At 32.2% G+C, this 13,428-nt stretch overlaps 1 protein-coding gene across 1 annotated transcript in view; it reads left to right on the forward strand.

The window, feature by feature from the left end:
* The window catches only part of RpL3 (ribosomal protein L3), a 34,548-nt gene extending 21,349 nt beyond the window's left edge, over positions 1–13,199 (forward strand). Inside the window, exons 4-9 of the mRNA XM_085819291.1 lie at positions 156–291; positions 390–576; positions 1,451–1,713; positions 1,801–1,896; positions 10,728–10,847; positions 13,110–13,199. Of these exons, the coding sequence (XP_085675417.1) occupies positions 156–291; positions 390–576; positions 1,451–1,713; positions 1,801–1,896; positions 10,728–10,847; positions 13,110–13,157 (850 nt within the window). The 3' untranslated portion in view covers positions 13,158–13,199. The remainder of the gene's footprint in view (positions 1–155; positions 292–389; positions 577–1,450; positions 1,714–1,800; positions 1,897–10,727; positions 10,848–13,109) is intronic.
* Positions 13,200–13,428: the final 229 nt, after the last annotated feature.

A 13,428-nucleotide genomic window follows, 5' to 3' on the forward strand; every position in this document is an offset into this window, starting at 1 on the left:
TGGGCACTCGGGAAAAGAAACATTAGAATTTTGTAATCAAATTGGTTTAAAACTCAATAATATAAGATTATTGTATGATCGTGAAATAGTTAGTTTTTAAATAATCATTTGTAAATAGGATGTGTAATTGATTTTTAATTTTGTTTACTTCAAAGGTACAAATCAAAGAAGAAGGCTTTTACTAAATATTCTAAGAAGTGGCAGGATGAAGTAGGCAAAAAAGAAATTGAAAAGGAATTCAAGAAGATGGCTAAATACTGCAAGGTTATTCGAGTGATTGCTCACACTCAGGTACTTGATTTTGTCATGTCTTTTTTGTAAATATTTTCTGCTATGTATTTTTCAAAAGATGTATTTATTGTTTTTATTTATGTATATATGTTTATTAGATGAAATTGATGAGAAAACGTCAGAAGAAGGCTCACATCATGGAAATTCAGTTGAATGGTGGCAACATCAGTCAAAAGATCAAGTGGGCTCGTGATCATCTAGAAAAACCTGTTCCACTAAGCCAAGTTTTTGCTCAGGATGAAATGATAGATGTAATTGGTGTTACCAAAGGAAAGGGATTCAAAGGTACTAATTAGCTACATTTGACATACTGCCTAAATTTGAATTAAATATGAAATTAAAAAATAACTTCACTTTCAATGTGGTTACCTGTGAGCTACAGTGAAGGCAAAATACTACCACGTTTTGTAGTGGTATGAATTGGCCTTTTCCTGAGAGTGAAACATAGGTCCCATATAATGCTGTTGTTAAATAAGGCTTAGAGATTTAGTCTACTACAGAAATTTAAAATTGCTCTTAATATGCAGCTGGAAGTGGCCTGTCAGTTTGTTCTATATTTGCTGACTGTATGACTCCATGTATAAAAAATTAATCCCTATATCCCACAAGTAAGAAATATGAAATATTTCTGTATATTTGATGGTGATTGTTTAATGACAGTATGATAGCTACAGAAACTGTTAGTGATCACTAAAAAGGTCAGTGTTTCAAACTCCAGGAAAACACTTAAAATAATTACTAATTAAACTCTCCCCTTCCCCAATGGACTGTTATCAGATGCTTCTGCAATCATTATCAGTGCTCCTGTTAAGTTCTTCAATATTGTCTTTTCTGTGTGTTTCCTATAATGTTTATTCCATCATGGATGCTAACAGTGCTCTTAAAATCGTATTTCATGGCCTTGACTTTTAACTGTTCAAGCAGGGAGTTGCCTATGCTGCAAATTAGCTGACTTTTATTTGAAGTGATACTTTACTGAATTTTTAACATACTAGTAACCATTTCTTTCTATAATATACATTAAAACTGTTTATTTTCAATGTGTAGGCATATTTAGGATTTGCCTTGTTTCTACTATATAATTAATATATTATAACTGAAATAGTCTTGATATAGTTTATATTTTTGCTTATGTTATAACACTTTATTTTAATGTCAGGTGTTACAAGTCGATGGCATACAAAAAAGTTACCCCGGAAAACACACAAAGGTCTGCGTAAAGTTGCTTGTATTGGAGCATGGCATCCAAGTAGAGTTCAGTTTACTGTTGCTAGAGCAGGTCAGAAAGGATATCACCATAGAACTGAAATAAATAAAAAAATTTACCGTATCGGTCAAGGTATTCATACTAAAGATGGCAAGGTAGTGAAGAACAATGCATCAACCGAGTACGACCTGACTGAAAAGACTATTACTCCAATGGTTTGTAATTAAAGTAGCTTTACAGTATGATATATTTAATATGGAAATAATTAAGTTGAAGATATAATAATGCTCAATTATTTATAGGGTGGCTTCCCTCATTATGGTGAAGTGAATTGTGATTATCTAATGCTAAAGGGATGTATCATGGGACCGAAAAAGAGAGTTATTACTTTGAGGAAGGTAAAATTTGTTTGCTGTATGACATACTAATGTGAATTTAAATGTAGAAAAAATGTTTAGATCTTTTATTTTATAAAATATATATGCTTTTCAGAAGTACCTGTGAGCTACAGTGAAGGCAAAATACTACCACGTTTTGTAGTGGTATGAATTAGCCTTTTCATGAGAATTTTTCAGAAGTACCTGTGAGCTGCAGTGAAGGCAAAATACTACCACATTTTGTAGTGGTATGAATTAGCCTTTTCAGAAGTAAAACACAATATAATAGAGAACTATAAAGACTCATTTTACATCGCATGAACACAAGTTCTATTTTAAAATATTTCTATCAAGTTTTATTGCAAATAACCTTGAATACTGTATAAAATTTTTCAGTTGCAAAATGATTTTATTGATAAATAATGTGTATTAAATCATAATCCAAGTAAGTAATGTAATAAAAGCTACTACTTCATAACTTAGAAACATGAAAATTGTTTTATTAAAAATGGTAAAAATGTTAGTCTAATCCTACAAAATTGTATTAATTCATGTTCATGAATGGATATAATTTAGGTGCTGAAATCCTTTGCCTATGATGAACTACTGAGAGCCAAAACACTTAAGACAAATAGTATGGTTATCAATGATAGGACTGAGGCTGTGTCTTCGAATCATTTTAAACCAAGTTTGTTTTCAGGTTGACCACTGTTAATACTTTCATATTAGGTCTAGTGCAAAAATCGTTTTTTAGTGTTTTGTATTTATATAGATCAGGTAACATCTTATGAGTAATAAGACTAAAACTCAAATTCAGCAAAAGATATTTGACTAGCCAAATTAACGCGTTCACGCTGGTGGCCGCACTAGTCTGTCTCATCGGGTGGTACACATTCGATTGTGTTATTAGATTGCTTCTATTGATATTTCTTCTTTTATTGATGGATTCATCAGACGAATCACTTATTTCCATATCCCGATTATCTATTATTTATAAGGCCAAAAATAAAAAAAAAAATTCTGCCTTTCTAGTTATAATTTTTGGCCGAAATCTGAGGTTAAGATGAAAAAAACCGAACGAGTTAAGCAACTTGCAAAATAAGTACTCAGTATACTATTAGCAAATGTACGACTCGTATAAAGGTCTGAACAGGTAATAAGTGCGCACTGCCAGAAGAAACGCGGCAAAAATTCTAGCGCTGCCTTACGGCGAAGAACATCAAATCTGGTCCCGGCGTGAACATGTTAAAGTCATCAAGCTTTCTCTGCACTTTTTTTTTTTTTGCTTCATTTAGCCAAAAGTAGTGTATTTAAATTTTATTCAGAATTCACGAATTCAAAAGTTGTAAATGTAAATTACAATTTTTAATTGAATAACTCCTTTATTTCTTAATTGTCAGAAAAAAATAATGAGCATGTAATATTTTATGAAATTCTAATATATTTCAGGTAACGCCAGTTAAAAGCATAAAAGCCTATATGTTTAGCATTCAGTCTTAGAGAATGGGTATCTAAGGGTGAGAAAGTGGATGTTTCAGGAAGAAGCAATAAGATCAAATACTTGTCCAGTTATGTCACATTTTCAAAAGAATACAACCATACTGATTTTTCATTATAATTAATTCTGTTTACTTTTCATTTTCCAAATCAGGTTGAATAGTATCAGTTATAATGATCTTGCCTGAGAAAGGCATTTGTTGAGAAACTGTAGAATTGTAGTTAAGAACAGTTTATTTTCTGTTAGCAACAGTGAAAATATTGCCAACATGGTCAAATAGGGTTAAGAAGTCAAGTGAGAGCTTCCTTGGAGGGTGACTAGGTTTTCATTAGCAAAAGATTTTACTTTGTCTTACGAATTTAATTTAGCAAAATCTGCTAAAGATAAGGAATAAATAATCCCTGTCTTGTATGTAAAGAGAAACATAAACCTCTAAACTTAGTAAATGATTAGAGGAAGATGAGTCTGTTTTTTCTTTTCATGCATGTATGACACATGCCAATTTAGGTGTTTTATGTTGAATTAATCTTCGATGATGAAATAGCCTATATAGAAAGCTCTAAAAAGACTGAAGCAAATATAAATTAAAAATTTTTTGTCTGCATCTAATACTTTTTCTTGCATAAGTTATCATGAAGTATTTTAGCTGCATGGCGTGTTGTTGCTTCTGAAATTACTGAAACATTTTAGCCTGTGATGACCTTTTTAGAGCCTAAAAACTTAAGACAAACAGCATGGTTATCAATGATAGGACTGAGGCTAAAACTTTGTAAAATCATTTTAAACATGGAATTTTGCATTACTTAAAATTCTAAGAAAATTTAGATTTAAAAGTCTACATTTTGTAGTAAAGGTGAGGTTGATTTTTAATCAGTTAATTTGATTTTGTTATAGCCAATGAATTGTAAAATATCTTGCCTGTGATGACCTTCTTAGAGCCTAAATCTTTAAGACTGAATATTATGGTTATCAATGATAGGACTGAGGCAGGATATTTAAGGATTAAGTAAATCTCTAAAGGTTTGAATTGTATGGTAGGTTCGTCCTTATATGATTGTAGTTACTGTTATTCTGCTATCATTTTTAAACTGTCAGAACTTCTGTTTTTTATCTATATGTGTATGTATATATATATATATATATATATACACAATTTATGATAACCAATGTATATATATATATACATTGGTTATCATAAATTAAGGAAAAATCATGATTACTGAAAACGTTACATGTAGAATTTAATGAAACTTACCCGCAATATACAACACATAGTAAGGTATCATATAACATAAGAAGAAATTACCAGACAAATATGGTAGTATAGAAATTAGCACATGTATAAAATGAACAAATCGAAGGTGTCAGTTTGCTATAGGAAAAGTACCTTCAATATGTAATATGATTCCCTCTAGAAGCAATACAGTGATGTGTGATGCTTTCAATTATGCAGTCTATCAGTTCCATAGGAAGTGAGAGCCACTGCTCTTGCAAAGCAGTTGCAAGCTCGACAAGACTGAGGGGGCCGGATTGAGAGCAGCCAGATGTCTTCCTAAAGCATCCCAAACGTGCTCGATAGGATTAAAGTCCGGGATTGAACTGGTCACTCCATGTGCATAATTGTTTCCTGTTGAAGATAATCATCTACGATGCGAGCCCTGTGTGGTCTTGCGTTGTTGTCCTGTAACAGGAAAGCATCACCTATTGTCCCGGCATATGGGCGCACATAAACATCAAGGATGTCATCTCTATAAATCTGAACATTCACGGTACCCCTTGGAAAGACATGGAGGTCTGTGCGTCCACCCAAAGAGATGCCATCCCAAACACAGACACTGCCCCTTCCGTATACATCTCTTTCACAGATGTTTGACGGATGGTAACGGGTTCTAGGTTCTCTTCATATCAAATAACGCATACTATCACTTTCTAGACTAAACCTGGACTCATCCGTAATGAGAACGCCCTCCATTGATCAGGCGTCCGTTGGATATGTTGTCGTGTCCACTGAAAACGGTCCCTCCTATGGCGTGATGTGAGCGGCACACAAATAGCTGGTGGCCTCACATACAGACTGCCTTAAGCCTTCTACGCACAGTTGACGTTGACGTGAACCTTCCAGTGGCTGCAGCAAGGGAGGATCTAAGAAGAGTCGGAGTAGCGGTTCTATTCCTACGGGCACATAATGTAAAATATCGGTCTTTTGCACTCGTAGCAGCCGGCCGTCCTTGGCTGAATCTCCTAGATGCCGAATCTGTGGTTTGAAATCGCCTCCAAAGTCTATGAACCAGAGAAGGACTCACATTTAGCCATCTGGCCACTTCTGTTTGACTTTGTCCTGCCTCTAGTCTCCCAATGGCTTTATGTCGTAGTTCTGCAGGCAAATGATGCCTGGAGGTCATTGTTACGAATTGGCTATCTCAGATTTCTGATGTCACTGTCACACTGAAATATGTGTGGGCTTGCTCTCAAACATGGACTTTTATGCTCCTCGCAGATGACGTATTCCGAAAGCAGTTCCACTAATTTGCATATCACACTCAGCTACTTTTACTTGGCATCATATTAAAATTTAGATGGTTTAGCTTATTTTTGAGGGAGTTATCACTATTTTTGTCATTTTTCCTTAATTTATGATAACCAGTATTTCAGCACTTAACAGCTATTCGAAAAGAAATCCATTTTGTATGTATATATATATCAATCATCACTTACTATAGCTATTTTAAAAGAAATCCATTTTGCACCATCATTGGTTAAAAAATCCATTTTCCTGCTGCTATATATATTTAAATGTTTTGAAATGATTTATCTGTTGAGCCTACCACACTTTACTATTACCATTCAAAGAGCTTTATTCTGAATTCTGTTTAATTAAATTTTTCATTAATGATTGACAATAGAGGCTTTATTTTCTGTTTAGCATGAAGTATCTGGAACATTTTGTGTTATCTTAGAAAATGGCCATAAATTGAAGCATTTCTGCCTGTACTAACTTGAGTAACATTTGAGGCATATAGCAAGCTTATCAGATATTACAAGCTGACCATGTCCCTGAAATTGGATGCATGGAATATATGTTTTATTGAGTATTCATCAAACTGTTTTGTGTGCACTTACATTCATTGAAGATCTTTGATGTGATAAACAAATTTAGCCAGAATATCCATATAGTTATTAAGTAGAACTCATTTCTCGTCTCCAAATATTTGATCCATTTTTAGCATTTGTTAGCCAAAGTAGAAATATCTAACAATTTACATTACTTTCAGCTTTGGCTAGCCATTTTTGTGTTCAGTTATTGCTTTTAATGATTAGATTGGATTGAGAAAGAAGTGATTAGGAAGGTATATTTGCTATTTAATGGTGCAATTCTTAAAAGTAACATTTTATCACTAGTACCATACTTTAATCTACATAAAAATCTCCATGCATCATACAAAATAAATGTGGCATAAATCAGTTTTTCAAAGGTGTAGAAACCCCATAAAACAACATAAACAAATAATTTTTTAATTACTAACCTTCTGAGTGCCATGAACAGACCAGGCATAGATTTTTTTATCACTTGGTTATATAGTAGCTTATAATTTAAGATAGTCTGCTTTCTTTATTAATGTTGAATGTCATCTTAATACCGTATTTGACAGCATATAAGAAAACACGGTACCACAATAACTTAAAATGTGTTTTCTTTTAGTTATCATGTTTCGTAAAAGCCAAATAAACAATCATTGAATGCAATTACCAAACATATTTTTATTAAGAAAAATTAACAAACGGCAAGCTATTTTGAACATGATATGTAAATTTCAATAATGAATAAATGAATGAACGGCAAGTAATCAAACATAATACAAAATAAAGCAGAAACAACAAAAAACACAGATTCAAGGAAAACGTTGCCTATCATGAAATTAGACTTTAATCACTTTCAAAACCATAAAAATCCTTTTCACTATCATCATCATCGAAAACGAGAATATTGTGATTCACTACTGTTTCCGTCGTTGCTAGTACAGGGTTCGTAGCGGTCCTTATAAGAGCTTATATTTGAAAATAAAATATAAAGACTTATAGGTGCTTACTTTTTCTTTAAAGCCCTTTTTTTTTTTTTTTTTTTTTTTTTTTTAAATGAACGTGCTATTTTCCCCGGTACCAATATGTTTCTAAGCCGAAACTAAACAACTTTTGTTCCTAATATGAAATGTCAGGTGGTGAATCAATCTCCCGGAAAGAGCTTTTCCCCCTTTCTCTGCATTAACATAACCTTTGGTGCCCATCATTCTAATGGTCAAAGAATCGCGTAAGCAGTAGAAAATTCCGGTCCATTTGGCATTCTTTTCCTTCCACCCAAATATTACACATGTTTGAATTTCTATCAAGATCTTAATTTGCATTCTCGTTCCGCTTGGTCAGTTCACATTTATGCTTATATTATGAGTATATGTATGAATGTTTATAATAGTTGCAGTAACTGCTGAAATATAGTAAATGGTATAGTAAATTTTTGGAAGTAAACTTCCAAAAATGGTTGTGTTTTAACACAGATTAACTTCCTAAGGAATATTCGAAATGGCTTAAATAAAGGGAAAGTAATCGAATAGTCAAAATAATTTTATTTTTTTGGCCAACACATTATACAGTACGAAGATTGGGAAGTTCTCCCTTTTCTCCGAAAAATCTGGAATATTGAAGCTGTTACAGTTCACTACAAAACAAGCAACAGACTTTTTTTTTTTTTTTGTCACTTTCCAATCTGGATTGAATAGGACTAAAAGTTCTGCGGTCTACCAACCCAAGGGAAGAATGATTCTATTCCGGAAATTTAACACCGTCTGTTGAAAATTAAAATGAAAAACACCCCAGTTATTTAGTTCTTTTATTCTCCCAGTATCGGCAGCTGTTGATTCCGATTGCGTAATATCACGTAGGGAAGAATTACTTCACATGTATTGCACAATAACGTTTGCGATATTTTGAAGAGATAATTAATTTTGATGTTCTGTCCGAGATTTGTTTATGAACACTTACAAGAGTTTTATTGTGCTTGCTAAGCAGAATATTTTTCAGTTCCGTTGGTTTATTTTTATATGATGCGCATATAAAAATGTCAAAAGCATTTATTTAGCAGAAAAATCTAAAGAGCGGCTACAGTCTCCCCCCGCCTCCTCTTTTATAAGCTACGCTCGGCTGTCCGAATATTCGCCAATTTCCAAGTATGCGGGTTAGTTAAGCTTTTACTGTTAAAGGATGACTGCATGAAGCAAATTTCTGTCTTCTGATTTCAGAAATGTTCCTCGTTGTTACTTAAATTACTTTGCTTGTAGTATCTATTAAGGGAAAAGTGATATACAATGAAAATTTAGATTTAAATTATTTAAATATCAATATGAGTGGAAAAATAAATTGTATTTATCATTAGGTTCCAAACGAATACAATAAATATGCCTTACTATTATTTATTTTCTCTATTTTGAACTGAAATTTCATCATTAAATCCTGTAATAATATAGTTTAGTTCTGCATAGTTTTTTTCCTCTCATTGTGAAGTAGTTCTGTAAATTGAACTGTTATTTAAAAATGTAAAAAAAAAAAGTAATTATTTTCCATGATTGAGGTAATGCTTATTCTCTCTTAATAAATACTGCATTTCTCATATTTTAAATTACAAGTCTAATTTTTAAGGTTATGCAGTTGTGTATAATGTAATTAGACAGGTGCTTATTTTTTTAACTAAAATGTGGCTATGAACACTGTAGTATCACCTTCTTTGAATAATGCGTCGTCTTTTGTTCCGATAAGAGCATTACTGATCCCGCACTTCTTAAAGGACTTAACAATTACTTCAGCCTTTACGTCCTCCCAAGATCTTTTTACCCACTCACAGTCCACCAGGAATGACAGCTATCTGGGTTTTTAATTATCTCGCTTTATTCTTTATGGTTTCAGTTCTATGTTCAGATGTAGAAAAGTTATGTGTGTAGACCTTTATCCGGGCTAAAAATAGCATTCAGTATTGAAGGTTAACCTGTGTCCTTCACGTATAAGACAGGTAACTTTTTTGGGATCAAATTTAGGAAAAAAAGTGCATCTTACATGCCGTCAAATACGGTAAATGTAAGTTTATGAAAATAGACTAAAATTGAGTAATTACACAAATTTAGTTAAAAAGTGCTGTTTAAATACAAGTTTTCATGACATCCAAAATTATGTGCCACTCAGAGGGTTAATCTGTCTTTTACAATAACTTGATCTATTTTATTTTTCCTCGTTGGAATTGAGGTAAATTCAGGTGAATTCAAAAGGGCCTAATTTTAAATTTTGCAATATTAGCAGTTATATACATTTGGAACAGTTCTGTAATACCTATGATGTTAAATACAGAGCCTAAATACAAAATATTAATTTATAAATGATGGAACTGAGGTATCTTGCCAATAAAAGTTCCAGTTGTAATTTTTTTTTTTTTTTTTTTTTTTTTTTCTCTGCATAATGATGGTAACTTAGTTTTGTAGTGTGGGACTTGTGCGAATGTAATAGTTTTTATATTGGCTATAGAATGTGTGAAGAAATAGAAATGATGTAATTGTTTTGACAAAATGGTAGGTTGAATATACTGATATTGACAGAAATTTTTGTTGTCACTTCACTAAGCAGACCGAGAACATAGGTCCAAACCTTTAGGAATTTAAAATTTCGGGTTTATTTTCTGAAGTGTAAATTGACTAGAGACTTATGAACTGAGTATTAGTGACAGCAATTATTGATTTTTATTACTAATATTCTGGCTGTATCTTAAGTTGATGAGGGGAAAATAGCTTGTGATTTTTAAGAGGAATATTTACCTACAGTGAAACTAGTTATTTCATATTTATTTACATAAATATATCAAGTAACTTGATCAGAAATGTCTATGGTAATTGGAAGTTAATATGTTTGTGGAATAGTGAGGGATCTTTGAATGACATAAAGAAAGTTAGACATCATTATTTCAGTAAATTTTCGCAATTTTCTTTCTCAGTCTCTAAAAATATGGTTACCAAATTGACATTGGTCTATAAATTATTGATAGAAGATATATTACTGTAAAAGAAGCTATCTGGTAGAGTCTGCAACAGCTGTAAAATTCAGCATGTTGATGTTTTTATTAAAACAGTTTTTAAATATCTTATAAGGATATTACGTGTATCTCTTGTGCATTAAATAATCATGTGATATTACAAATTTATGTAAATGTGTGCTTTTACTAGATCTACAGATGGGATCACTGCTTATTTTGCTTTTTTGAGGCACTAAATAAATTGTGGATTTATTTATATACTGCTATTACAACATATGATTGTTTTTATAGAGTCTGCTCACTCATACAAAGAGAGCTGCAACTGAAAAGATCAACTTGAAATTCATAGACACTTCATCTAAATTTGGTCATGGAAGATTCCAGACTATTGCTGAAAAGCGTGCGTTTATGGTATGACGTTATTTTTATTTAGATGTAATATAAAATTGTTTTAACATTTCAGTCTATGCATAATAAACATTACTTACAGATCTATCAGGTCGTAACAAAAGTTTTCCGCCAAAAAATGTTCTTAAGAAAGTTAGGGGGGAACCTTTTGTGTGGCTAGTAATCACCACCCAAATCTAGGATTTTTTTTGCCAGTGTACCTTTTTCAAGTGAGGTTTGTGGATAATACCATGGCGATTCCACCAGATACAAAGCATAATCTTTTTGTTAGTCATATTGCACTGTGTGATGGTGCTCTCGGGTACAGACCAACGCGCTCCCTTTTCGTCCTGTGTTGTTGAAGTAAATCCACTTTTCATCACAAGTGACGATCTGGTTCAGAAATTTGTCCTTGTGTTGATGTTCAAGTAGCTTAGTGCAGGCGCGAACATGTCTGTCCATATATCTGCTTGATTCAGCTTATGCGGCACCCAGCCATCGAACTTGTACGTCAAGTTTATGCGATGCAAAATGTGACTAATGGCCATGGCACTAATGTCTTAACTTTTTAGCATGCTCTCGAGTGGTAAGTTCTTGCAGGTGAGCATCATTAAAATCAGTAGGCCGGCCAGAGCACTCTGCTTCTTGAATGCCATCTTTGTTTTTTTTTTTTAAAGTATCATATGATACAACATTAGTAACTAAAGCTGTACACATGATTTCTTTGACATTCTCTAGCTGACTTTTTGCAACAGAAATGGAAGTAAATGCTAGTTCCATTTTAAGCACCTTGTACTTAATGATAACTTTGACAAAATATAATTAAGCACGACAATGTGAACTGTTTGCACAGATGATATTTGCAGTGGCGGAAATTTTTGTTAAAACCCAATATTTTTGCTTACTTATGTAGGTTAAAAATTGATTAAAAATGCGTATTTAATGAGAAATCAGTAAGAATGTATATCAATGTATAGTCAGCTAAACCATTTTATAAGAATAATAGTTATAATGTATTTTATAAGTTCAAATAATTGCATATGGAATTATGATGCGAGTAGCTATCTTGGTGCCAACAGAATGTCAGCAATAGTCTAGTTTATAATGCTTATGTTTAACAAGACATCGTTTTTAGTTAAGCCACTTTGAAGGTTAGATGCAGTATGCTTCGTGAATCTTTAACTTGATGAGATTTTTATAAGCATCGTTCTCATAGTTAGGTAATGAGTTTGATGGCTTTATAAAATTTGACGATTTCTGTAGTATGCTTAAAGTGATTATAAATTGTACCCTAATGTTAAAATTTGCAGAAAATGCTGAGGACTTTTATTTAAATATAAATTATCAAGTCATCATCTATTAGAAGTCTGTACTTATTCTGGTGTTTATTCTTAGAATCATAGGCAGAGCAAACTGGCTATCTGTTAATGATTTATTGTTGTGTCATTTAGTCAGACTAGATAGTGTAAATAAGTTTAGTCTATTGTAATATCTTTATAAAAGGTCATCAGAATCGGAGTACAGAAATCTGGTAAATATGATCATAAAGAGAGCTTAACAAGAATCTGTAATTTTTAAAAAAAACTTCAGCTTCATTGCTCATAATACAGTGTTATAATCAATAGATATTTTTAACTTCATTTACACTGCAGCTTGACATGTGCCTAGATTATTGCCTAATACAGATGTTTCCAAAAGAACTAACAGTAATGGCAGAAACTAAATAAATTGTAACTAGCTCTGCTTACACCTACCATATCTTATGCATCGTATATAACCAGCCTTCCCTTCTGTGTCACAGCTCCTGCTATTCAGTGATAGGCAGTTGACCTAGTTTTTAGCATTGGATGAATCAAATCTTTTATACTGATTGTCTTTAAATTGTGACATGCAAATCAGTTTGAGTTTTGTTTTTAAATTTGCTTTCTTTCACAGTTCTTAAATACAACATGTTATTTATGTAACCATAGAAAATTTGTTATTAAAATAAATCTTTGCCTCATGACATATCAGTAACTATGCCAAGAATGTTTCGGTTAAGCTTGAACCTTTTATTGATCAGTAACTTATATAGGACATGATAACATAACTACTGATATTTTTCAAAAATAAACTCCGTTTAGGGTTGCCAAACATTTCCAGAACTGCTTTCAAAATGTCTTACAAATTCAGAGGGTTAAAATTTTTAGAAATTGCATATTAAAAAAATCAGAATTTTCTTCAATTTTTCATTTGAACCTCTTTGTGGTTAAAATACGTTGTAATTGTGTTGTTTTTATTTTGCAGGGTCCGTTAAAGAAATATAAAATAAAAGAAGAAGCTGTTGCTCCTTAGTTCAAGCAAATGTATTTGAAAAAATAAAAATATGATATTTGAGTTACGAGTGCTGTTTTCCTGATGTTTAATTTTGTGTTTATGTAACTTAATTAATGCTAAAAGAATGTGCTGGTAATGGTATTTTAACCCTCTGACTGCTCAATTTGTAGACCAAAATCGCTTCAAAAAAAATTTTTTTTTTTTTTTTTTTTTTTGGTATATTTTAAATCTATATATATTCGAGAATTGAAAAATGCATTTTTCCTTTCTAGGAAATATTTTTTCATAT

Source organism: Stegodyphus dumicola, chromosome 6 (genome assembly GCF_044657685.1).
Source record: "Stegodyphus dumicola isolate Sdum_Otavi_A_Nest chromosome 6, ASM4465768v1".
Taxonomy (NCBI): Eukaryota; Metazoa; Arthropoda; class Arachnida; order Araneae; family Eresidae; genus Stegodyphus; species Stegodyphus dumicola.